The 27,912-nt window shown below is 42.4% G+C and overlaps 1 protein-coding gene across 2 annotated transcripts in view; it reads right to left on the bottom strand.

The window, feature by feature from the left end:
* Positions 1-27,912, bottom strand: part of SMARCA5 (SNF2 related chromatin remodeling ATPase 5) — a 43,990-nt gene that overhangs the window by 3,041 nt on the left and 13,037 nt on the right. For both annotated transcript variants that reach the window (XM_048847010.2, XM_075127714.1), the window contains exons 7-21: positions 26,680-26,835; positions 26,458-26,589; positions 25,131-25,199; positions 23,016-23,125; positions 22,464-22,690; positions 13,270-13,391; positions 13,036-13,188; positions 11,704-11,840; positions 10,555-10,699; positions 10,212-10,331; positions 9,867-9,977; positions 6,792-6,905; positions 6,434-6,556; positions 3,940-4,072; positions 899-1,017 (exon numbers count right to left, since the gene is read on the bottom strand). In XM_048847010.2, the coding sequence (XP_048702967.1) occupies positions 899-1,017; positions 3,940-4,072; positions 6,434-6,556; positions 6,792-6,905; positions 9,867-9,977; positions 10,212-10,331; positions 10,555-10,699; positions 11,704-11,840; positions 13,036-13,188; positions 13,270-13,391; positions 22,464-22,690; positions 23,016-23,125; positions 25,131-25,199; positions 26,458-26,589; positions 26,680-26,835 (1,971 nt within the window). The remainder of the gene's footprint in view (positions 1-898; positions 1,018-3,939; positions 4,073-6,433; positions 6,557-6,791; positions 6,906-9,866; positions 9,978-10,211; positions 10,332-10,554; positions 10,700-11,703; positions 11,841-13,035; positions 13,189-13,269; positions 13,392-22,463; positions 22,691-23,015; positions 23,126-25,130; positions 25,200-26,457; positions 26,590-26,679; positions 26,836-27,912) is intronic.

The raw sequence follows: 27,912 nt of genomic DNA, 5'->3' as shown, positions 1-27,912 counted from the left end.
GGACAAATTCAGGTGATGAATTTACCAGTTTAAATGTTTGAATAGCAGCACGGGTAGCTGATCCAGACATGTTTGGTGACTAGTAATCTTTTCTGACCAGCTTTAAGATTTTGACTCCTGACACCACTGTCATATTTGCAAAATTGATATTCAGATCCCACTAGCAGTTCAAGAGTAGATTTATATTAACCCAGTTGCTGAACGGTAGATATTTTTATTAAACCCTGTTACAATTAAAAGCTCTGAATATCAGTACAGGTTAATATCAAAATCAGTAACCGTCTGGACAATACCTCTGCACAAAGTAAATTTGTTACTTAAGAAATGTGTATTTTACTTAAAGAGCATTTTACCCCATGTTGCACCCCCACAGATGAAAGTAAAGTACTGTGGTTCAATTACATTCTGACAATGGAGTCAGAATTCCCTCTCTGTATAAAGTGAGTTTGGCTAAATACTTTGGAAGAGCTGGATTTTTTCAAATTTGTGTTTTTCACATCTCCCAAATCTGTGCTAGACATTCACAGATCACAGGATGAACAATTCATATCATGAAACCACAAAGAGCTAAAGTAACTAGCAACAGATTAAGCCATAAAAACACCCAGTTTGACAGATTATGGATATCAGCCAAAGCAGGAAGAGATTAGCAATTTATTGGTAAAGTAGCAAGTTATATGCAAGTATATAACTTTTTATGAAGGGGTGGGAAAGACCAGGAAGACAGTTGCTGGCAGTGAGAATAGTGTTGCTTTATCTCCGCACCCTTTTACATGGGCTCCAAACATACGACTAGTGCAGATCTCACCCCTATAAAGACTTGTAGCTAGAATTAGATCACGTTTAGCCCAAAAGATACAGGTCAATAAAAGGAAGGAAAAAAAAACACAGCAAATACCTTTGTGTCAAGTGCTTTTTTTATACTAATCCGCCTCTGAATTCTAGCTTCTCCTCTTTCAATCTGAGCCATGATCTTCTCTATGTCCTGGAGTTCATTGCATCTTTCCCAGAACACAGCTAAAAGTTAAAAAACAAACAAAAAAAAACACTTGCTAGTCTCTTCTCACACATATGACTCAAACACCTTTATATGGTAAAAACCTGTTAAATGTTATTCACTTGCAGTTTCCTTTAGTCAGAAACTAATTCCTACTCCTGCATAACAGTGATAGCCATGGCACTACTGCTGATATAGGCACAAACTTTACATAATAAAGAAGCTCCAGCTGCTGAAACTAAGCTGTGCTTAAAAACCATCTTTTCCACTTCCTTAAGTGCATGTCTACACTGAAATAAATACCCACGGCTAGGCTAGCCCATGTCAGCCAACACAGACTATGGGGCTGTTTAACTGCAGTGTACATATTTGGGAACAGGCTAGAGGCCAGTTTCCGGAGCCTGCAAATGGGGAGGGTGCCTGAACCTGAACTTCTACACCGCAGTTAAAAGTTCCACAGCCCAAATCGGCTGACATGAGCCAACCACAGATGTTTAACTGCAGTGTAGACATACCCTAAGCCAGTGGTTCTCAATCTTTCCAGACTACTGTATCCCTTTTAGGAGTCTGATTTGTCTTCCGTATTCCAAGATTCACCTCACTTAAAAACTGTTTGCTTACAAAATCAGACATAAAAATACAAAAACAGTGTCACAGCACACTATTAGTGAAAAATTGTTTACTTTCTCATTTGTACCATACAATTATAAAACAAAAACAAACAACTGGAATATAAATATTATACTTACATTTCCATGTGATACTTGAGCCTGTTTGTCACTTGTGAGCCTTGTCTGAAGCCCAAGCCCTGCCACCCAGGGCTGAAACCCACCCCCTAATGCCGGCACTGCACTTGCAACGCCCCAATAATCCCTTCCTGTGACCACCCGTGGACCGTAGGTTGAGAAACATTGATCTAAATGAGTTGAGTATCCCCGGAAGACCTTTGAGTACCCCCAGGGGTATACGTACCCGAGGTTAAGAACCACTGTCCTAAGCCACATAAAATACTATTTTGAGAGGCAGGGATAGAAAAATGGAGGCGGCCATTAACTGTAGATCTAACTGGGAACCCAGTTATCTATCGGATATGGATTATGATGGCGACTGATACACTAATGACATACTAAAAATAAAATATTTAGCACCTGGTTCATTACTTCTTAAAGAAGCTTTAAAATGCTTTACAAACACAGGCCAATAGTCCCATTTTATAAGAATGGGGCTGCAATGTTAGTTGGTCAAGATTACAAAATAGTCCCTTCTCCTTCTGGTCCGGGCCGCTCCTCACTCTCCCAACCCTCAGGGCCCCTTCTTTGAGAGCTCTCTATACAGTTGCGTCACCACACTTGCTCCCAAACGCAGCCCCACTCCTTGATATGCTCGCCTCCCATACCAACTAAAGCTTTCAAACACGTATATCAATGTTTAAAAACCTTGTTAGATGGGAAGTGAGAAGCAGGTCAGAATAAACCTCTGGTTCACCCAAGCAGAGTTAGTCTGGTGATCCACATGCAATTTGTTGCTTTGGAGCTCCACTGCTGGCCCACTTCTTCCCAAAAACCAGGGAAACACAACAGGTGGGACAAACTAAAGGGTAATCTAGGCTGTATTAGACTGGCCTCCCTATCCAGTCATGAACAGGAACATCAGCACTTCCATGCCTTCCCCCACTTGCATACCATGCAGAAGCCTTATATACATAGTTGAGAGTGGGGAAGTGATAGAACATGGAGGGCTTTCTGCACACAAGACACACGCCCGTCCCTCCAGTTTCGTTAAGTCATAACCCAAATACAGCAAGAGTTCCATTCTGGCACACCTTGTTGGATTTGTCAAACTGGGACTCCTCTCTGGCAAACCTGATGTCTGCCAGAAGATGACGATCTCCCCGAAGTGGGGTGGACAGCTCTGTGCCTGAGTTGTCTCTTCATCTGCAAGTCTACCTCCCACCATGTCCAAAGCCAGTATTACTAAAGAGGGGGTTGGTCAGAGGGAGAAGAGAAGAGAATTGCAGCTGAAGGTGCCACAGGGGCAGGCCTATCCACTCCACTGTAGGAGTGCATCATCTTCCGACAAGCCTCCTGTGGTTCATCAGAGCAAAATGAGGAGCTGTCCTGATTGGACCAATCTGAACAGGTAGTCTCCGGCATTATTCCTCCCAACCTCATTCCAAACTAAAAGAGAAAAAGCATTTCTCCTCTTCACTTCCCCCCACACCATTCATTAGAGTGAACATTCACAATAACAAAGGAAAAGAGAAAAATTATTTTGTCTGTAACAGGAAAGTGAGGGGTGGGACTTGGAACCAGGGAGCAGTTTACCTACTCTGAGCAAGTAACTGGACTAAGCAGAAGGGCCAGGGAGTCAGCAGATGCTCCCCTGCTCAGCACTGCTTGCCAGTTATGGCTATAAAAGCTTATGGGCAATCTCTGCAGAAAAGTCCTATTGCTACACACTCCCTCAGGTACATCAGACCAGGATTCTCCCCCCTACCCACAGGACACAGCTGCCTCTGCAGAGGAGTTGCAACTCAACACCCCATTGCTACTAATATGAGGTAGACTAGGATTGGGGCAAGAAGGCTGGAGGGCTGATGTCTAAAAGTGTTGGAGACCGGGGGCCAGACTTACAAAAGTATTTAAGCGAAAGATGCAGACAAGTACCTCCTGAGATCCAACTCTTAGGTATCCAACTCTCCTTAATTTCAATCTCAGTGCAGCTTTAAACTACTAAGTGGCTATACGTGACTAAATAACCCATGTCCTTTTCCAACATCAATTATTTCACCATGTCTTAAAGAGCCATTATCTAAACTTCTCAAAAGCAAAAAAAAAATGTGTATGTTTACAGGCATTTCAAACTGGAAAAGTGCCAAAATACATCAGGAACCATCCACTACAAGTTAGTTATACGTTCACGTCATTCAAGGAGAAAACTACCTGAATACTCAATGACTTCCTCTGGGGTTTTTCCTTCAACTTCACGAGCTATATTTTCAATATCATCACGGCCCCATTTTTCATTAGCTTTGATGAACTGGTTAAAATCTCTTTTATTCCAGTTGGTAAATCCCTTGAAAGCAATAAGAAGCAATACAGACATCTTTTAGTTAACTGTGTTGGGTTTTCTTCATTTAAAAAAAAAAACAAAAAAACTCATGACATTAATTTCAATTTAAATACTAAAGACACACATACAAGACTCTAGGTGCAAGTATCACAGCACACTACTACTGAAAAACTGCTTACTTTCTTTTATTTACCATATAATTATAAATCAATTGGAATATATATTCTAGTTACATTTCAGTGTATAGTATATAGAGCAGAACAACAAGTAATTGTATGAAATTTTAGTTTGTACTGACTTAGCTAGTGCTTTTGATGTAGCCTGTTGTAAAACTAGGTAAATATCTAGATGAGTTGATGTACCCCCGGAGGACCTCTGTGTACCCCAGGAGTAAATGTACTGGTTGAGTATCACTGCCTAAGCACAACAACAGAACACCAGTAGCATTAAAATCTGTTCTTGTACAGTTTGTTTCATGCTAATGTGAAAACATTTTCTCCACTAGAACAGAGGGGGAGAGAGGTTACTCATCCCCCTCTCCCCCCAATACTGTTGCACAGGAGGATCCCAGAATTATAAACATTATCCCCACTTGTCTCTCCAGTCCCAAGTCCACTTTTCTTTTTCCATTTCAAGGTCCTAATCAAACACCCTCTTCCTCCACCTTCAAAGGTTTCTCCTTATAAAGGCATCCATGGATATTCTTTGAAGGGAATAAGCTCCCTCAGAAGCTAATCCTCTTAACAGCTCCATCGGTCATAGATAGCTGAACCACAAAATATATGTTAAAAATCATCTAGCATGACCCAGTATATTTTGCAAGAATAGTCTCTACATCTCTCCCATGCACAAATGCTTTTGCCCTAACAGAAAGATTAGCTCTAGGTTTGAACTTGTGGGCTTCTGCCCACCCCTATACAGCAAAGAACGCTTCAATAAATGTCAGTAGTAAATGTCCTTGATGAGGATACTTATCCACTAGGAACTAGACTGGCTTATAAAAAAAAATACCCTGATATTCCCCAACGGCTACCAGATTATAACCTGGTGAGTACCAAATTGGTCCAGTTTTGAGTTTAAAGCATTTTTTTCCACCTCAAATTTTATTTACCATTGTTGTTTTTTAAAATAATAATATTCACCCAGACATTAGAGACAGCTCACTTGATTTGTTATTTGAAAAATTATCAGTACATTATTGAGAAGCTGAATTAAACTTGCTTTAATGAATATATCGGCTTAGTTATTTATCCTCTGTTCTGTATCTAGTTTATTTCCTTCTCACGAGTAGGACTTTACGTTAATTAATACCAAATTTCCCCTCTTTGCCTGTTGCCTCATGATACTTTGGGGAATCTATGTAAAACTTATGAATTCTGACTGATTTTATTAATTCTGTGTATATAACTAACTCTCAGTGTGTATTAAAATCAGCAGTTTGCTGACAAAAACCGTGTCATGTCACAAAGCAGCTACAGGATAATCAAATAAGTTGTTAACATGGAATGACTTTACCGTGGCAATCCAATGGACATGCTAAAGAGATTGACCAAGTGAAGGAAATTTGTTATTCCAGTTTGTCTGCAGGGAGGGAGTTGGGGCAATAGAAATTCCCCAGCAGAACAGAACAAAGGAAGAGGTGCTCACAGTTGCTGATAAAAGGCACATGTTCTCTGAGCTAGACGAACCATTTTACTATTGGACCTGAACAGGTGAGAGAAATCTTGAAGGCTTAGTAGGAGAGAAGGATCTGGGTACTCTGAATGGACTGGCCTAAAACAAACTCTTAAGAGTGGTGAGGACAATGGAGGGAAGGTTATTGCATGAGTTTGTAAGTCTCTATGCTTCCTCTATGCAAGGGAATGAGTTGGGGGTGGGGCGCACATTTAAGGCTTTGCAAACCTTCAAGTTCTTGGAAGTACTCTGGGAAAAGATGTGCTTATGCTACTTGGGAGACTGGGAATAGGGGTCAGCATTGTGGCCTAAGGCAGCTGGACTGCAGGGTCTGAGAAGGGATACTAGAGAGAGCCAGAAGCAAGAGGCAGAGCCCTGATGCTGTTCAGACTCAGTGGGCTTAGATACCCACAGGATCCAGTGTTTAGATCCAAATACAGTAGCATGGCGAGTGTCCAGCAGGGGGAGCTCAACGAGCGGCCTGCGACACCTAGGAGCTATTTTCCAAGTCTCATTCTGGTTTGTATCAGAATATCTGTTGGAGAAAGATGCTAGAACCAGATTCACAATTGCAGTTTGAGAACCAGTGGTCTATTCCACAGAGTCAAAAGGCTTTTCCTATATCTATCTGTAAGATAAAGCAAATGAAGTTAGGTACAACTGGAGGTTATTTTAAGAGAATGACCATACCTGTGTTAGTAGTTTCTCCTTCTCTTCTAACTCTTCATCATTAAGGGGATCAGCTTCATCAATTTTAAGCTGTTCTTCTTTTTGTGCTTGGGCTGCATTTGGCAAGTCTGGATTACGAGGTACCTGAGAGAGAAATTTCATCAGCTTTTACATTTCAGTTTCACAGAATTTAACCAGAACTCTCCAGATAAGAGCTGATTATTTTTTCAGAATGCAGAACAACAGTATTCCATCTGAATTATGAGTGACAAAACAGCACACAAAGTGTTATCATTAAAATATTTTTAATTGCAGTAATTAAAGTTTCTCAAGACAGAAGAGCACATACACAAATACTGTGTAAGAGCAGTTTTAATACCTTGTACCCAATAGTTTTTCTGTAATACAGAATCTCTTTTTCTAGTAGTTCAAACAAACGTGGAGGAAAGAACTGGAAATCTTGAACATTAGGTTGTTTCGGAGGTCGTGGAGCCTTAAAAAAATAAATAAAAATCAAAGATATACTTTACATTTAATTCACTTTCAAGTTTAGTATGTTTTGCTTATAGTTAAATTTATTCAGAAACCATGTAATTTAAAAAAAAAAAAAGTAAAATTGTAGTCCATCAGAAGGTAGAGCAGGGTTGGGCAAACTACGGCCTGCGGGCCAGATCCAGGGCTTTGGATCCAGCCCGCAGGATTGCCCCCTGTGGTGCCACAGGCCCCTCGCCGTTCTCAGAAGTGGCTGGCACCACATCCCTGCAGCTCAGGTGGGGGACAGCAGAGGGCTCCGTGCGTTGTTCTTGCCTCCAGGCACCACCACCCCCGCAGCTCTCACTGGTTAGGGATGGGGAACTGCGGCCAATAGGAGCTTCAGGGGAGGTACCTGGAGGCACAGCAAGGGCAATGCACGGAGCTCTGTGCCCCCCACTCATCCAGGGGCCGCGGCGCGACGTGGTGTCGGGCCAGGGCAGGCAAGCAGGGAGCCTAACCCTGGCCCCAGTGCACGCCGTTGCCACCCCAGAGCTGCTTTAGGTAAGCAGCGCTGGGCCGGAGCCTGCACCCCAGACCCCTCCTACACCCTGTCCCCCAACTCCCTGCCTTAAGCCCCCTCCTGCACTCTGCACCCCAACCCCCTTCCCTGAGCCCCCTCATAACACCCCACACCCTCCTCTGTCCCAATCCCTTGCCCTGAGCCCACTCCTGCACACTTCTTCCCCTCCCACACCCCACACCCCTGCCCTGCATACAATTTCCTCACCCAGATGTGGCCCTCAGCCCAAAAAGTTTGCCCACCCCGAGCTAGAGCTTTGGTTGCATAAGAATATACACAAGAACCTTTGTTAAGAGGTTAATAACCTTTGTTCTTGTTTCACAATGGAGACGGACACTGGCAGACCAGGAGCCAGCTGATGCCAAAGTCTTCATGTCTGGACATGAAGATACATAGCTGGAATCTATCTGGCTCACTTGTGGGTTAATATTGATAAAATAGGTATTAGAATTATAAGAAAGTGTTTAGTATTTCAACTCTATTGAATGTCTGACTTACTGCATGCATTAATCTTTTACTTGTAATATCCATGCTCCGTATTGTAATGTAATATTTGAGCAGTTGTATTGTGAGCCTCTGACACTATGAATCACCATGCAGGAAAGGGACATTAGTGTGAAGAGTTGCTCTTCTACAAAAATTGTGATGCCCCTCCCGAAAAAGGAGACGCAATACCACCAGACAGGCTACAGTTGGATCTTACACCTGGAAACTCCCTACATCTGGATTTAAATCATGAATGGTGTGGAGAAAGTGGATAAGAAAGTGTTATTTACTCCTTTGCATAATTTCATTGGGTGACCACTGGTTTGTGTGTTAATAAGCAGCAGGTTTAAAACAAACACAAGAAAGTCTTCTTCACACAATGCAGTCACCCTGTAGTACTTGTTGCAGGGAATGTAGTGAAGGTCAAAACTCTAATGGGGTTCAAAAAAGAATTAGGTAAGTTCATGGAGGATATGTCCATCAATAGCTGTTAGCCAAGATAGTCAGGGAGACAGCCCCATGCTCTGGGTGTCCCTAGCCTCTGACTGCCAGGATCTGCGAGTGGACAACAGGGGACCAATCACTTGATGACTGCCTGTTCTGTTCATTCCCTCTGAAGCACCTAGCCACTGTCAGAAGACAGGATACTGGGCTAGATGGACCATTGGTTTGACCCAATATGGCCGTTCTTATGTTCTTATGAGAAACCATCAACAAAAAGACGAAAGACTCTTATTGTTGTTCTGCTCCCATCCCCCGTAAAGATGAGTCATGAAAATGGACTCCTCCCATCAGCTGAGTTTGCAGCTCAGAGCATGCCTGGAGGGGATAAAAGCCATAAGGTACTAAGGATCTCCGTGCTGCTCAGACTCTGTGGGAGCGAGGTGTTTCTAGGCATAAGCAAGAGATCCCCAGCTGCTTAACCTAGGCTAACCCTAAAGAACAGTGCTTGCTTATTATAGAAGCCTCTATTATCTTTTGAAAGGTAAGACTGTAACTCACTTTTGTGTCTATGTTTCTTTGCTTTAACCTTGTAAATAACTCTCTAATTTCCTTTTCATATTTAATAAGTCTTCATATGGTTTACTATAGGATTGGCTACAAGTGTTGTATTTGATGAGAGACCTAAAGTATAATCAACCTGGGGTAAGTGACTGGTCCTTTGGAATTAGGAGTAACAAATATTGCTGTGATTTTTGATGTAAGGGGCCATGTATCACAGAGAAACGCTCACCTGTGTGGGATGACAGACTTTGTGATTCCATTTTAAGGCTGTTGAAGTGCCTTAAGACTCTGAAGTTGGTGGGTGAAATCTAATTTTTAACTACCAGCGAATTTGGGGTTTGTGCCATGGTTTTTAACAGGTTGGTACTCATGCTCTTGTGCACAGTTGGGAGCATCACACAGTCACAACAAAACACTACTTCGTAATACTGTATGAGGAAAGCTACTGTTCATATTGTGGAAAGAAGGATAACACTACTGCACATCAAATGTAATTTGAGTTGTTTAAGAAGTTAGAAACTAGGAGAATAACAACATTTTAAGTAGGACCACTGGGAAGGCCAAAGAATTGCTTGAGAAAAAGTTTATTTAAGGTAAATCTACTTAGGTATTTAGAATCTAATTCTAGACTTCTTACCCTCTCTTGTCCTTATCTTCCACCACCTGACTGAAAGATCTCATTCTTTTAATCTTCCTCTCCCTCCATGAGTCCTATGTTGAGATTCCTTTGAACACCAGTTTGCATCTTTAAAATGCCTTTATATACACCATTCATTTATTTTACAAAAATTTTCCACTGATGGAAATTTATAAAAAAGGGTACAAATTGATTTATAGTTGGAAGCAAGTAAGATAAGTATGTCTTCTGTACATTTCAATCATTTTCTGGTTTAAAGTACGTCAACTCACTTTCGGTGCTTTTGGTTCACTGACACGAAGAGCTTCCCTGAAGTAAGCATCGACAGCATAGTTGGCTTTTCTTTCTCGTTTAGGTGGCTCAATCCACTCTGTGAATGCCATCTATAATATTAAAGAAATAAATTAAAGTGACTTCAAGTTCTAAGGTATTTTATACAAAGTATAAATTTTACACAAAACTAGAACTAAAGTACGTGAAACAATAATGGCCTTCCACAAAGTTAACGAGCAAGGAAACCTTCATATTACGCATCACATGTTCACCAAACCAGCAACATGCAGTAAACATATACAAATACTACCAGTGAATTCTTCCAAAACAAATTCAGATATTACCTTTTGTTTCTCTCTATAATCTTCCCCCTCAAAGTTGTATACACTGGACTCCGTATCCATTGTAAAATTTCTAAGTGAACTTTCGCCCATCTTTGAGAGTTTCTCATTCATTTCTGCAGTCTGGAAAAGAAGTTATCAATGAGAAACACTTTTCAAAAAAGCTCCTCCTCATTCATGAGAGACACTCCAAAAAATGACTTGCTAGTACGGATCTTAACGCCAAAAAACACACTCCTGATCTACTATGTAAATTTTAGTCTGAAAAATTTTAATTGCATTTGTAATGTTATTCAAATTATCCATAGTAGAAACACATCTCAGGTTTCTTTAATTTGTACCTCACCTTCTTTGCACCTCTTTCCAAAATACCATCAATATCATCATCAGTAATCTCACTCTCCTTTGAGGCAAACACATGCGTAGCTCCATGTCGAATCATCTGCAGCATTTCATCTTTTCCTATTTTATTCAGATTTTGATCCACCAGTCTTCCTGAAGACAAAAATATTGGAGGACAATACCTTATTGCAGACCTTAGTGATTTTAGGCCAATCACTTGGATGTGTCAGGAACAGAAAGAACACTTCCTTTCCCTCCTTGTTTATTATGTTTGTCACAGGCCATACATAAATCAGTCACAAGAACTATTTTCAACATTTAAAAAAAATTTTTTTTAAATTGACAGAAATCTAGATAGTTAAGCAAGGACTGGTTCTTGCTTAGTAATACAAATTAATGGGGTCCATCAAAAAACAGACTCAGGATTTTAAGTCTTCCATGTAGCTTTTCATTCCTGGCCAGCATCTTCACAATTTCAAGTCCACATCTCCCCGTGCACATGACAGCAAGAGCTATGGTACTTTTTAAAAATAACTGATTTCAAGTTAGACTAGTCAAAAAGTTAGCCCTTGAACTTCAGCTTTGGCCCCCTTGCCGAGAATGGTGAGGCTCGGGCTTTGCACCTCCAGGGCACTGGGGCTTGGGCAGGCTTTGGTCCTGCCCTCCCCCCCCCCCGGAGTCATGAAGTAATTTTTTTTTTGTCAGAAGGGGGTTGCGGTGCAAGTTTTAAAACCCCTGAGTTAGGCTAATGTACAGAGTTACATCAGCCTTACTCTTTTATTCCATTACCCTAAAACTAGACACAGAAATGAAACTTTATTATTACACTTCCCTCTTTAAAGCATTTTCACTTTTTATATTTTTATTTAAGTATACGCATTCTTAGCCATCTGGGATGCCCTAGTCATTCCATAATGCAGTAACAAGTGTTATGCTGAAAGATTGCCACACAAGAAAAAAAACAAATTTAAATTTATCATCCCCTTCCATCCTAAGAACAGGATATGAAATCATGGCCCTGCTGACTTCAATGGCCAAACTCCAACTGACTTCAATGGGGCCAAAATTTTACCCAGAATTTACATGTGAAAAAAAGGGGAGTGGCAAAGGAGAGAAATAGCAAAGTACAAAGGTAGAAAAGCTGTCAATACACTTGCCTTGTTGAATGACTATGGAATCCAAACGAAGTTTCATTTCTGCTCTTTCCACTATTCTTTCCTCCACAGTGTTGTCTGTGATAAATCTGAACACTCTAACGGTTTTTGTCTGGCCAATTCTGTGTGCTCGGTCCTATGCAGAAAATTGTGAAATCCTCATGTCATTTAACATAGCACGGTAAAGTGTTTGTATTGAAATACAAATACATACAATTATTGCTTGAATTTAAATCAGGTTTTAAGAGAGTAGCTATCACCATACTTGTTTGTGGGGGAAAAAACAAAACAAAACAAAAAAACCCCTATGTTCCAAGTTAAAATCCTTTCATAAATCCAGTTGACATGGCCGCTCAAAAAAGTTGTTATTGGCACTATAAAGCTTATTTAATGAGGTCTCTTGCACAGCGAACAGTGCACTTTGCTTAAGATTCCTGCCTAAAAGACATGGTACATATTTTAAACAGATATTTCACAAATATTAAGGCCAAAGGAGATTAGATCATCTCGTCTGACCTCCTGTATATAAACAGCTCAGAAAATTTCACCCACTTATCCCTATATTGAGTTTAATAACTTGTGTTGGACTAAAGTATCTTCCAGAGAGGCTTTGCTTTCAAGTCTTACTTTGAACCATCACTGTTAAACTATCATTTTCAACTGGAATTTGTTTGGCTTTAACTTCCATCCATTGGTTCAGCTTTAACTTCCATCCATTGGTTCCTGTTACGCCTTTGTTGTGTCATTCTTTTGAACAACCTTTATTAAGCATATCTGAAAATATCTGCAGCCTGGCTGAAATCCTCAGATTTTCAACATGCCAATGTGCACACAGATATCTGGTTTGTACATACATATTTTATAATTTATACCTTTAATATGAAAGTTTTAAAAATATTGACTTTCTTGTTCTGTAACGTGTAAGTCAATACATTGTTATCTCCATAAGATCAAAGACTGAGAAGCAACATTTTTGGATATAAAGATTAAGCATGTGTGCCCCTATAATGCAAGTTAGTAACAGAAAAGCTGATTCAACTCAAGAGATAATAGTGATGATTACTCCAATGTCTTAAAATGACAGATTAAGGCTTTTTTAAGTTTTAGGCCAAATTTGACCTAAGTGCTGTGCCCTTTTTAATTTCTGTGCTCCAAGAGTAGCTGACATCAGTCTTAATTTTAAAAAGACTGCACTATTGAATTAAAATGGACCAAAGTATATATAGAACCAAACCCAGGGCACTATGAAATGCAATATATACATTTGTATGGCAGTTCTGTAAGAAAAGCAAGTTTGATATATAATGATATTTCTGACTTGGAATTCTTACCATAGCTTGAAGATCTACTTGTGGATTCCAGTCTGAATCATAAAGAATTACGACATCAGCGGTAGCCAGATTGATTCCAAGACCACCGGCACGCGTGCTCAACATAAACACAAACTTGGAGCTGTCAGGTTCATTATATGCATTAATAGAATCCTGTAGAAATAAGAAAGTAGTCAATGTAACTGTATATTTTGAGTACGCAATTTTATTTAATTTTTATTTTAATTAACTCACTTGTCTCTCATCATGAGGTGTCTGTCCATCCAATCTACAATACTCATAATTTCGCCACATGCAGTAATCTTCCAAAATGTCTAGTACTCTTGTCATCTGACTAAAGATTAATACTCGTGAGCCTATTAGAGGTGAAAAGTAAAATTGTTCAACAAATAAATAGCTAAGAATTTATATATAAACACTAGCTTTGGGGGTTTTATTTACTCTTAAACCTGTAAAAATTAATCAATGTGGGCATCTAGTTAGATTACATTTATTTCAAAATGTGACAGGTTTCAGAGTAACAGCCGTGCAGGAAATGGCCCACCTTGATTATTATGCACATTGTGTAGAGAGTTGTCACTTTGGATGGGCTATTACCAGCAGGAGAGTGAGTTTGTGTGTGGGGGGGTGGAGGGTGAGAAAACCTGGATTTGTGCTGGAAATGGCCCAACTTCATGATCACTTTAGATAAGCTATTACCAGCAGGTCAGTGGGGTGGGAGGAGGTATTGTTTCATGATCTCTGTGTGTATATAAAGTCTGCTGCAGTTTCCACGGTATGCATCCGATGAAGTGAGCTGTAGCTCACGAAAGCTCATGCTCAAATAAATTGGTTAGTCTCTAAGGTGCCACAAGTACTCCTTTTCTTTTTTCAAAATGTGAGAAACTGATAAAATGATAGCTGAAAAATATTACTAAAACTAATTTTTTAAAATCTAATCTAGATTAAAAAAACTCCTCACTTAAAATTGTCCCAGTTAACATTGTTTCCTTGTTACATTGCTGATCAATTAGAGAACATGCTCGTTTAAAGTTGCACAATACTCCCTTATAACATTGTTTGGCAGCCGCCTGTTTTATCCACTGCTTGCAGAAAGAGCAGCCCATTGAAGCTAGCTGGTGGGGGCTTGGAACCAGGGTGGACCAGCAGCCCCCCGCTCCCCCGCATCAGCTCCCTGCTCCCCTAAGTTCCCCATGCAGCAGCTGTCCATCAATTGCCAGCAGTTTAGCTGTCCCTCCCTTCACTGCCATATGCTACTCCTGCCCTCTGCCTTGAAGCCATTCCCGGGAGTCTCCTGCTTGCTGGGGGGTGTTCCCCTGCTCCTGCCCCCTGCTTACCTCATCTCCATAGAGCGGTGGGGGGAGGGGGAGGGGAGACACAACAGGGCTCAGAACAGAGGGAGCTTGCTGGCTGCAGCTGATGTCTCAACTTGCTGATCTACTTAGAGTGGGGTAAGCGTACTTAAAGGGGCAATGCGCATCTCTCTCTCTCACACAGGGTGTCTGTTTGCCATGCTGTCTCCCCTCCCTCGATTTGTGCGGCCTTGCAGAGTGTGAGGCTATGTTAACAACAACCGAGTGCTAGTTCATCTTTAGCAGTAAGGCATTCCCTGGGAAATATCCCACCCTCTGATTTCACCACCTCAACCAAGCTTCACAATCATCATTGCTGTGTACAGTATTAAATGTTAGAGAGAGAGAAAGAGAGAAATAAACTGGACAAAAGACTATTTTTTTAATATACAGATATATAAAATATAGTCTTTTGTTCAGTGAAATAAATTTCCCTGGAACCTAACCCCCTCTATTTACATTAGATCTTATGAAAAATTGGATTCGCTTAACATCATTTTGCTTAAAGTTGCATTTTTCAGGAACATAACTACAACTTTAAGCGAGGAGTTGCTGTATTAAAGAACTGACATTTAAGGTTCTAAAAACAGTTACTCACCTTCTCGTAAACGTTGTTCTTCAAGACAGGTTGTTCATGTTCATTCCAATCAGGTGTGCACATGTTGCATGGACGATCGTCGGCAAATTTTCCTTTAGCACCACCCGTTGGGTTGGCCATGGAGACCCCTTGAGTGGCACCTTTATGGCGCTCAATATATGATCCTGCTGACCCGACCCCCCTTCAGTTCCTTCTTGCTGGCTACTCCGACAGAGGGGAAGGAGGATTGGTATTGGAATAGACACGAACAACGCATCTCAAAGAACAGTTACAAGAAGGTGAGTAACCATTTTTGCTTCGAGTGCTTGTTCACTTCAATTCTAATCAGGTGACTCCCAAACTCTACCCTGGAGGTGGGGTCGGAGTCAAGGAACTACTGATTGGAGCACCGCTCTGCCGAAGGCTGCACTGTCTCCGGCGTGATGGGTGATGGCGTACTGAGAGGTGAATGTAGGCACCAATGACCAACTAGCTGCTCTGCAAATCTGTACCAGGACTTGGGCCAGAAATGCCACCAAAGAAGCTTGAGCTCTTGTGGAGTTTGCTGTAATAGGTGGAGCCGGGGCCTTGGCCAGCTCATAGCATGTGTGGATACAGTCTGCGATCCAAGACAAAATACACTTTGAAGAGATCAGGAGTCTTTCATCCGATCTCCAACTTCTATGAACAGTTGGCTCGATTTTCTGAACAGCTTAGTGCGCTCAATGTAGAATGCCAACACCCTCTGAACATCCAGTGAATGAAGCAGTTGTTCCCGGGCACTGATATGAAGCTTGGGATAAAAAACAAGCAGGAAGATATCTTCTGTGGTACGAAAACGAGATACCACCTTGGGAAGAAAAGCTGGGTGAGGCTTGAGTTGCACCTTGAAGACTGTGTAAAGTGGATCAGAAGTTAGTGCTTTCAACTCAGACACCCTCCTAGCTGATGTGATAGCGACCAGGAAGGCCACCTTCCAGGACAAATAGAGCAAAAAGCAAGTTGCCAATCGCTTGGGGAGGGCTGGGGGGAGACGACAAGAGCCCGGATAATACCAGGTTAAAGGTCCCACACGGGTACTGGCTGACAAACATGTGGGTATAACCTTTCCAGCCCCTTCAAGCAACACTCTACCATGGGATTGGCGAATACGAAACAGCCAGACGCTCCCAGGTGGAAGGCCGAGATGTGTACTTTAATAGACAACAGTGAAAGGCCTTATTGTTTCAGGTGTAGGAGATACTCTAAGATGAGCAGAACTGATGCCTGTAAGGGAGCTATAGGATGCTCCTCACACCAGCATGTGAGCCCTTTCCACTTGGCTAAATAAGTGGCCCTGATGGATGGTTTCCTACTATCAAGGAGGACATTCCTGACAGGACTTGAGCACAGGAGTTCTGTCGGATTTAACCATGAAGCTTCCAGGCCATGAGATGGAGGGTCTGAAGGTCTGGGTGGTGAAGGCAACCATGGCCCTGTGTGATTAGGTCAAAGCAGAGTGGTAGAGCTATTGGGTCGTCCACTGATGGCTCCAAAAGTATGATGTACCAATGCTGATGGGGCCACACTGGAGCAAGGAGGATTACCTTTGCCTTGTCTCTGCAGATCTTGAGTAGTACCCTGTGCATGAGATTGTCTCCCCAGGGTAGTAGGAATGCACCCAAGAGGGAGCCTGGGCTGTGGTTCTGAAAGGAGCAGAACATCGGGCATTTCCTGTTGTTCCTGGTGGCAAACAGGTTGACTTGGGGAAAATCCCCACCTTTGGAAGATGGAGTGTTTGATATCGGGTCAGACAGACCACTCATGATTGTGAACGATCTGCTGAGGTGGTCCGCTCGTTCATTCTGCACTCCTGGGAAATAGGACACCTCCAGGTGCATGGAGTGGGGTATGCAGAACTCCCAAAGTTGAAGGCCTTCTTCACATAGGGGGGAGGAACACGCTCCCCCCCTGCTTGTTGACGTAAAACACGGCAGTGGTGTTGTCTGTCATCACTGCCACACAATGGCCTTGTAGTATGGACTGGAACGCTTGGCACACCAATCGTGCTGCTCGGAGCTCCCTGATATTGATGTGAAGAGAGAGCTCATCTTGCAACCACAGCTCCTGCATCTGGCGGCCCCCCAGGTGTGCCCCCCAACCCAACGATGACGTGTCATTAGGGTCTAGGTGGGTTGTTGAAAGGAACTCCCTCGCACGCTGTACGGAGGTCGAGCCACCACTGGAGGGACTGGAGTACTTGTAGCAACATAAGTACTGAGTCCAGCCTGTTGCCACGGGCGACATACAGAAGTGAGCCACACTCGGGGTGGCCTGAGTCTGGCATGCCTGATACGTAAGTGCAGGCTGCCATGTGGCCAAGGAGAGCCAGGCAACCCCGCGCCATAGTGGTCAGGTACTGCATGAGGCTCTGAATGATGCCTGCCATGGCTTGAAATCATGTGTCTGGTAGGTACACTTTCTCTTGTACCAAGTCCAGCACTGCCCTGATTAATTCTATTCTCTGGATCAGTGATAGGGTTGACTTGTTCAGGCTGAGGAGGAGACCTAGTTTCTAAAACATGGATTGACTAGTTGGACATGAGACTCCACCTGCTCTCTGGAACGGCCCCACAGCAGCCAGTCTTCTAGGTAGGGATATGCCTGTACCTGCCTCCTGTGGAAGAAGGCTGCTACCACCGACATGCACTTGGTGAATACCCAGGGCATAGTCGATAGGCCGCATGGGAGGACCGTGAACTGGTAACGTTTATGGCTGACCACAAACCACAGAAACTGTCTGTGCTGAGGTTGAATGGCTACGTGCAAGTACGTGTCTTTCATGTCGAGGGTGGCGTACCAGTCTCCCGGATCAAGGGAAGGGATAATTGTGCTCAGGGAGACCATGTGGAATTTCAGCTTTACCATGAACCACGCAGATGTAAAATGGGTCTGAGACCCCCACTTTGCCTTGGGGATGAGGAAGTAAGAGTAGAATCCCTTACTGCTTTGCTCCTGAGGAACCTCCTCCACTGCCCCTACATCTAGGAGCGATTACACCTCCTGGATAAGAAGTTGCTCGTAAGAAGGGTCCCTGAGGAGGGAGTGAGGGAGGGAGGGAGGGAAGGAAGGAAGCAGCAGAACTGAAGAGAATATCCCACCTCTACCATGTGAAGAACCCATTGGTCCGATGTCATTTGGGACCATGCACAGTAGAAGTGGGATAGGCAATTCAAAAAGTAAGGGGGAAGATCTGGTGCCATGGTGGGTATGCCATCCTCAGGTGCACTTTCAAAAGGCCTGCTTTGAGCCAGACAATGGCTTGGTTGGGCCCTGGCCTTGCCCTGACTGGGAGTGGATTGGTTTGCACCTAAAATTTCTAGCCACCTGTAAAAGTCTTGTCTGGGATGAGGAGGGTAGAACCATTGTTGGAGCTTGAAATGTTTTGCTGGGGTATGCATCCCCAGCAACTTCATCATTGCCAGAATCCTTTAAGCTGTGCACTTAAAATCAGTCTGGTCTGAGAATAACTCTGTGCCCCGGAAGGTCCAGCGGGGTTTGCTGCACTTCTGGAGGTAGACCAGACGCCTGCAGCTATGCACCCATGCACCCCTTCTCATGGCTCGACCAGACGAAACTGTGTGAGTGGCAGAGTCCACCGCATCAAGAAAAGCTTGAAGGGAGGTCCTTGCCACTGATTTCCTTCTTCAATGATAGCCTTAAATTCGGCTCTGGAGTCTGATGGTATAAGCTCCTTAAACTTAAACACCGAGGCCCACGAGTTGAAATTATATCTGCTAAGGATAGCTTGTTGACTAGCTATCCTCAGCTGTAGGCCCCCAGTAAAATAGACCTTCCTACCAAATAGGTCTAACCTTTTTGGCTCCTTTGATTTTGGAGTCGGCCCCTGTTGCCCGTCTCTCTCTCTCTCTCTCAACAGTAGTGACCACCAGGGAACACGGCTGCTGCTGAGGAAACAAGTACTCCTATCCCTTGGACAGGACAAAGTACTTGCATTCGACGCCCCTTGCAGTTGGGCGGGGAGGGGGAGAATGGATGCCAGGGTCTGCCAGAGCATTTTTACATTGTCTGTAGAGCTTTAATTGGGCAGAGCAACCCTGGGCAGGCCCTCTGGTGTTAGGATATCAACCATAGGGTTTGATAACCTCCCCTGCCTGCAACCCCATGTTGCAGGCGATCCTGCACAGGAGGTCCTGGTATGCCCTATGATCTATCGGTGGAGGTCCAGAAGCCAAGGCCCCTGCCACTGCCTCATCGGGGATGAGGATGATGAGGCTAGGAGTGGCACGGGGTCCTCTTGTCCCTCAAACTCTCTGGCCTCCTCCTGTTTGATATCTGGGCCCTGTGGGCTGACCCACATTGCAACCGTAGCCTGGTCCGCAATCGATATGGTCACCGTGGCAACCTCTGTGATGACCTGGGCCACCTGCTCACAGAAAGTAGCAGTCTCTGATCCCTTAGGGGCTGGGCGATCCCTAGGTGGTTGGGATGCTCTGGTTTCAGAGACAACCGAATGAGAGTCCCTGGAGAACAAATCCTGGACCTGGCAATAAGCCCGGGGGTCCAAAAGGGCCATTGCAGCTGAGGCTGCCAGTGCGGAGGCCAAGCCACAGGTGTCTTGCTCCTACGTCTGTGGGAACAGCGCCCACTGTGGCAGGAGTGGAATGATTCCGCATCTGAGTCCAACGACCCCGATCTGGACCTGGATGAGCATGGCAGCACCAACCAGTATTGCACAGGGGATCAGTGCCAACGTCCCCGCATCAGGGATCGATGCTGAGAGCTGGGTGCTGGAGATCACTGCCTCTCTAACAGTGCCAGAGATCTAGATTGCCTGGGCGGCACCAGGGAGAAGTGTAAGGGGTCCCGAGATGGCTGCCAGTGCCTGGGAGATGGCGAGCGGGAGCGGCGCCAAGGACAACGGCACTGTACAGGATGAGAATGCCGCATCATAGCTGGTTTCCCTGTAGATGGTGCCAGGCGTGGAGGTAAAGGGGGCTGGTCCCTGACCACCAGGAGTTGCGGTGCCATCAGTTCACAACTCCTTGTCAGCTTTGAAAGTGTCCGGGGAGGAGGGTAACTTCAATTCCTTTACCTGGCACTGCCTGTCTGAGGGAGTTACTGGGCACCAGACTCAACATTCCCCCGTCAGGGAACCAAAATCAACAGTGCTGACTCTTGACCCTTGGGTACAGAGTGCTCCTTCCCGGGACGCACTGCTGATGCACCCAGAGGGTGAGACACCTTCGGCTTCTGTGAGTGGCCTCTGTCAGTTTTCTTCCCCGATACTGACAAGTGCGAACGGTGCCAGGTAGTCTGGAGAGCTGGAGAGCAGTGCCGAGGATCTCTGGACTCTGTTCTCACTGCGGTATTGTGCACCAAGGCCAGAGTGCTGCACACTGATTAGCTTAGCGCCAGGACCCCAGGCTCAGAGGCAGGTTGAGGACAAAGAGAGGACTCCATCAAAAGCTGTTTGAGATGGAAGTCCCGCTCTTTTTTCATCCTGGGTGGAAAGGACCTGCAGATTTTGCACCTGTCTGTTTGGTGCTCTTCCCCCAGACACTTCAGGCATACATCGTGGGGGTCACCTGTTGACATGGGCTTACTGCAGGTCCCACACAGTTTAAACACTTGATCCCGAGGGAAGGTAATGGATAGGGTGAAACCCCGGGCCCTAACTCTAAATTACACTAAACTAAGAAGTGAAACCTATGCTGAACTATAGACCTAACCAACAAACTAAGGGAAGAACTCGTGAGGCAAGTGAATGCTATTTCAATGACCGTCACCAGCAGTAAGAAGGAACTGAAGGGTGGGTCGGGTCGGCAGGATCATATATTGACCATCATAAAGGCGCCATTCCAGGGGGCTCCATGACTGACCCGACAGGTGCTGCTAAGGGAAAAATTTTAGACAGTCGCACATGCGACGCGTGCACACCTGATTGGAACTGATGTGAACAAACACTCGAAGAACCACCTCATTTAATATGGAACAACAGAAATACATATATAATGCTGACCTGCAATAGTCAGATATTGCTATTCAATATTTTACTCAATAAATGTCCATAGCATTATCATAGACATATCAATATTGTTTAAAAATTCTTCATCCTTAATGTGAAAATGATATTGATCCTTTACTGCAAGTTCTATACAAGGACATCTTAAAACACAAAGGCACACACTAAATAAGGATTTCAATAGAAACCACCACTGATTCACCTTTTCATTAAAAAAGTGTAATTAAAATCAAGCCATTCCCCCCATACCCTTGTGCAAATACTTGAAAATTAAAATTTAAAGATGAACTGAGCAATTTGGGACATTAAAGCATTTAACAAGTATGAAGATTTAAACACATTTTTAAAATAAATCCTCTGAGAGGCAAGTACCCACTTGAATGCTGGTCTTGGTAAGTAAGTCAAGAATGTGCTCTACTGCAACACAACAGAACTGCAAACTCCCTATCCTGTTTATGGTGTTCATAAATGGCAAAAAAAATTGCCACCATTATTTCTTCCATGTTCAGTTAGTTATGACGCTTACCCTTTACACTGGATAAATACCTATTCACTGCAATCCATTTTTAGTTAATCCAGATAATTTTTTCTAGGACTAAAGGCAACGGTCACATGACAGCTGAAAATGAAACAGTATATAGCAACAAGCCTCATAAGCAAAAAATGCCAACACTATCATTTTGATTTGTTAACTCCTATCTCCTGTCTTATGGCATCCATCACTATAGTGTCTGAATATCTCCCAAGGGATAAAGCAAAAATACAGGCCAAAGGGCTAAGCCTAGGTTTACTTCCTATTGCCTATGGCTGTTTTTTCTTTAACATCTTCCCTTGCCCCTAAGTTTTCTACTGTCTCCTCCTTTGCTGTGCTTAGGTCTGTCTGTAAAAACATTAACTGAATTAGTAAATTTTACGCTTTGTTCTGAAGGAAGGAATATCCGTAGTAAATCTGAGCTCCTGCAGTAATGAATTCCAGAGCCTTTACCCTGTTGCCAAGAAAGCATAGTTCCCCCACTTTCACAAGCTTCCCCTTGAGTTTCATATGTCCTGAGAATGTTGCCATTAAGGGAGACTGACATGCTCCAAGGTACCTTGGAACAATTTCATAGAGGGCCTTGAAGGTTAACACCAAGGTTTTGAATATGATCTGGTATCTTATAGAGAGCCAGTATAGTTAGCAGAACTCCACAGTGATGTGCTTTTGGCACCTGTTACTGAGAAAACAGGTTACTACATTCAGGACCAACTGAAGCTTCAGTGGCCCCCACTTAACTGAAGAACAGATTTCAAAGTCCTGATCCTGATCTATAAAACCTTTAATGGATTGTGATCCAATTACCTATGAGGCCACCCTACCCTCCACAACATCTATGATCTACAGAGAAAATACATCTGGAGATTAAATTCCATCTATTAAAATCAAATGACTCAGACAAATGATTCAAACAAATCAGGAAAGAAATAGGAGTCATACCTTGTTCTTTCAACTTCGGTAGCAATTTGTCCAATACCACCATTTTGCCACTGTTGGTAACCAAATGCATATCTGTTGTGTAAGGTGGACCAGGTTCTGCTCCATCAAAGAGGTAAGGATGATTGCAACATTTTCGCAATTGCATCAGGATGTTCAACAGTCTCATTTTGTCCAACTTCCCAGCAGAGTTCAATATATCTATATCCTTCATTAAGATTCGTGTATACCTATAATTGAAAGTGATACTTAAATTATGTAAAGGCCCTCTTATTGTATAAGTTATAAAGCAAGAATTCAAAAGCAGACCCTCCCCCATTCCATAAGAAGAGCTCACTGATGACTGCATAAACAGCAACTTAGCTATTAGGTAAAGCTATCACAAGGAAACACATTAAATTCCTTCCAGCTGGTTGCATCATAAGCAATTAAATCAGGTTCTGCACAATACAACAGCATTTTTCTGCAGAAGTTGTAGTTTAATTAGTTCAGTTGTAGACAGCAGATTTCTAGTCAGCTTTAACAGTAGTACAGACAAATGCCTGAATTACTTACCATTCTCTTTGCATTTTGCTTAGACCCACATAAATTTTAACTTCCTTCTTTGGAGGCAAACTCTTTTCTACATCAGCTTTAATACGGCGTAGGAGGAATGGCCTTAGCACCTGGAGAAGATTGAATGTTTAAACTGAGTTTCAAATAAAGCAAGAAATTAAAGTCTTTCATGTTTCTTATTTCCTAGACAAGCAAGAGCTATCAATAAAATAGAGAAGATTCACTGAATACATTTCTGAAAACGAATCCATTGGTACTTTAAAGCCATGCTTCATTGAAATTCTAGGAGGAACAAACTCCAGAACATAACTAGGTCCTCTGGAAAAATGAACACCACACAGACAGCTATCTTCCAGAGGAACACGTTTGAGTTTCCTCTGAAGGATTCAAACCAGACCATCTTGAGAGCCACAGGGAGAAAAGGAAGAAATACTAGCATGGTTAGTACCAGTATTGCTATGATCCAAATGCCCCACCTCTGTTTTTGTTATCAAGCATGGCAAGCAGTAACAGATAACCAAGCTGCATTAGGATGCCCCACAAATCAAAGTGGCATCACTGATATGAAAAGCTGCTAGAGATGCCCACACTCATTTTTGCCCATCAAGCCCTAACTCTCTAAGAGATGATCTCACAAGAATTTTGTTTTGTCGTCGTCCCCCGACTCCCGCCGAGTGGTATGAGTTATCTGTACCAGACAAGATGAGTACGAACACCTTACATTTCTGAATTTTCTTCACATTTTAGTGTTTCTGGTACTTTCAATGTATATGATTCAAGCTGGAAAAAGATTTAGATTCACCAGTTTCAGTTTCTTTAGGGTCAGTTTCATATTCTGGTTTCTCATGCACTTACATTACAACTCAAAATGGGTGAAATTTTTTTGTCAAATCTGTCTTGACAAAAAAATGATTTTTCAATTAAATAAAAATGTTTCACAAGTGGCTGTTTTCCACAGAAAATTGTTTGCCTGCCAAAAATAAAATACTTCAGTTCAGATATGCCCCCATAGTGCCTCATACTACCTATAGTTTGGTTGTCTAATGTCTCTATTTCCTCCCTAGCTGGATGTCATGTCCCACGCTGCACTGCAGCCACGGGACATCATAATGCATCACCTACCCTCATCAAAAGGGGAGACTGACGCACCATGGGAGAGTTAGTAAGAACAGAGAGCCAGGCCTACAGAGGAGAATAGGATCATAAGAATATGGGAGTTGTGCTTTGAACATATAAAATGCTAAGGACCTGATTTTTCAGAATGATAGGGATCTCAAATTATACACCCAGAATTACAGGATACTTTTGACTATAATCTGTCTGTACCTTAGTTCCCCATCTGCAAAATATGGCTAATACTCCCACATCTCACAGGGATGTTGTGAAAATACATTTACCAATATTTATGAAGCACTCAGATACTATAGAGATAAGTGCCATACAAAAGCGAGAGGAAATTAATAAATTATGTCTTCAGAACAGGGGTTTAGGAGAGTGTTCAGTAAACAAGGCATTGGGCCACATATTTGAACAGTGACAAGAAAACAATTAAAAAATTAATTAAATAGCTGCTCATTAAATTAGTAGCATCCATCCTATGCACAGAATGAGGCAGGGGTTCTGTGGGAAAAAACAGTATGTGATCTTCTAACTAAAGACTGTATCACAATATATATGCACAAGGGAACTCAATTAAAGTTGTACAGACAACCTTAATTCAAGCATTTCCTAATATGAATGCTTGACTTTGCAATCTTAATAATAATCTTTTAACATGGGGGGTGGGGTTGAACACACACAATACCTGTTTATATTGGAATTTGTATACCTTTTTCAAAATGTAAGATCTGGGCTTAAAGCTATTCAACCAGGCCTATTTAAGAACGAAATACATCCTTTGCATCACTGAAGTCAGGATGCAATTATTCTGAAAAATAGTCTAAAAGTCTAGTATATGTTTTGGAATAAGGATATTTTCTTTAATGTTCTATGAGCAAAGACATCGGAAAAGTCTTTGGAACAAGTGGACTGGTTAATGACATAATACTCATTCAACATTATATGAACGTGACACATACAAAACAAAAAACACACCAAAAAAAAACAACACCTTACCATGTGGAGACGTTCCACCAGCTTTTGATCTCCAAGACAGTTATTTGTATCAAACCATGAATCGAAGTCCTATATTAATAAAATGTTTTATATATAGAAATCATTTTATTACACCAAGAAAGTTAATCTACTGCAATAAAGAAAGTAGTTCACCACATGACCGTTACAAATTCAATTTAAATTTCACAACGTCAGTAATTAAGTATACTGATATGTAATCAGCTATAATAATAGAAGCACATTTATACTAGATACGACTGAATCCCCCCCAAGAGGTTGTACTGCTTTAACTATGTCAGTAATATGGTTATAGCAGTACAAAAACTGTATAACTCACCCTTAAGTTACAATGCTGATTTTTTGACACTATACTTATTTCCACACCCTGTCCACAAAAACAGGATGACTTCACAACAGAAGCCGATATAGGAGGAAGACAGTTTGTTCAAAATCAAAGAAGAGAAAAATACAGAAAGCAAACAGCCAAGTAAGTTGCTTTTGGAATCGAAGTGCTGTTTCTTGTTTGCTCCAATATGAAGGTCATTTTTTCTCATGGTCATTATGGAAGACCTCAGTACACTCATAGTAACATTTAATGTACCAGCTCTTTTCTGCTGAAGGGAGCAACCACAGTCAGATCTTCTAGAGTAAGAATATCACTATCCGCTCTGGCTGGATGCCACTGAGCATTTGATGGATGGAAAAGGTGGGAAGCTATGCACGCTACCTGAATACATTGCAAAGCTTCTTCTCCCACAGGGGCTAAAGCCCAATTCAGCTAAGTACTTAAGCAAAAGCACATAACCTTAAGCAAAACAACCTTACTGAATCTGGACTTAAATACACTGCTTTTGCAGCACCATCAGATGTGGGCACAAGGCACTCAAGCCTGGCAGTGAATGCACTACACAATTGCATTGGCTTTCCCAACTCATATGGAATCAAAATCTTGCTAACTAAATTTCAAGATGTGAAGACTAAATAACAAAATGATTCTTAAAATTTGATTAGATAATAAAAGTTAGTCATTTAAGATACCACAGTACAGAATCCTTCTTTAAAAATCATCAGCATGAAAATGAGTATCAAATCACAGTGACTGAAACACCCACTGTGTGTGCTAAGTGGACAATAATGTTTAAAACAACTTACAGTGGACAATATACTGGATTAATTCATCTACATACTATACCTTTCAACAACCAGAAATGAACGGACTGTCAGTCACAACATAATTAACCAGGTCTATTAAAGTTATTTGTATTTCTCTCAAGTCAGCAGATTAAAAATTAAATAAACTCAGTTAAAGAAAAATAAAAAACATTACATCAGCTGAGTTAAAGACATCTGGCAAAAGAAAGTTGAGAAGTGCCCAGAGTTCATGCAAATTGTTCTGAAGTGGAGTTCCAGTTAACAGCAGCCTATTTGTCGTCTTGAATTCCCTCACAATTTCTGACAACTGAAAAAGATCAAGACAATTATCAAGACTGTATTATTGTAAAGATCTGTAATCTATGCAAATGTCTACTTTGAGTAAATTCTAAATTACCTTTGATTTTTCATTTTTGATCCTGTGGGCTTCATCTATAACTAGATATCTCCAGTTAAATTTTTTGAACACAGATTTCTCTTTAATGAGCATTTCATATGATGTTACACAGACATCCCATTCTCCTGGCAACAGTACATCTCGGACAAAGGCAGCCTGGTTAGAAAGAAAGAAAAAGAAAAACTTAGTTCTTGAAGATTAACTACCATATCTCATAACTAAATTAAATCAAATCAAAATATATTCTGTCTAGTGTTCAAAACAAAATTTCCCCCTCACATTGCAAAATTAGGGGTTAAAAATAAAATTCATTGTAGCCTCAATGCAACAGATGTGCTTTCTAGTCTTAGAGATTCACTAGACTGAACAAGTGCCAATATCTCATTTTTAAGTGGGGAAGAAAAGTGAGCTTCAGATATCAGTCTTTACCAGAAGAGTAGGCGCAAAAGTTTTTGAATGGGTAAATTGTAAGGTTAAAAATCGTAAAGGAGCACTAACACCAGTAATGTTACAATATTTTCAAGTTGGATTAGAGCAATGGTCCCCAATCTGGGGGGTGCAGAGGAACATTCGGGGGAGCACCACCAAACTCCGCTCCTGGTCTCAACGCCAGCTACCAGCCCTGCACCCAGGGATCTGTGCTCCACTGTGGCTGCTGGCCTCGGCCCCTGCTCTGCTCCCACCCCACCCCCAGCTGTGGCCCCAGTCTCGGCCCCCTTACTCCTGTCCGTGTTCCCACCTCCTGGAACTGCGGTTATGCTCCTGGCTCTGGGGGTGGGTGCGGACAGAAGTAAGGGGAGGTGTGAGGTAAACAGTTTGGGGACCACTAGATTAGAGTATAACGGGTCTGGAGTATGTAAAGCAAATCCAAGCTGTGACTCCACTAGGCTAATTTAAAAAAAACTGAGCTACTGAGTGCAGTCATCTAGGGACTACAATACAGCCCAACAGTGGAGAATTCAAAAAGAAAGGTTATTTATGTGACAATAACTGGGCTTCGAGATGTGTGGTCCCTATCCTCTAATCCACCACCAGTGTGCATGCTCTTGAGACCAGAAGATTCTCGCTACCAGCGTACATTAATCCATGCCTAGGCCCCTCTCCTCCTCGTGCTCTGAACCAAGGTCATGGTGGAGGAAGCACAGACCAGCTGCCTCTTTAGTACCTTCTGACCACAAAATAACCCTAGGATACGGCACCAAAGAACAGGGGAAGAATGGCGGGTAGCGGAAT

This window comes from Caretta caretta, chromosome 4 (assembly GCF_965140235.1).
Source record: "Caretta caretta isolate rCarCar2 chromosome 4, rCarCar1.hap1, whole genome shotgun sequence".
Lineage (NCBI taxonomy): Eukaryota > Metazoa > Chordata > Testudines > Cheloniidae > Caretta > Caretta caretta.
This window is presented reverse-complemented; position numbering and strand designations above follow the sequence as displayed.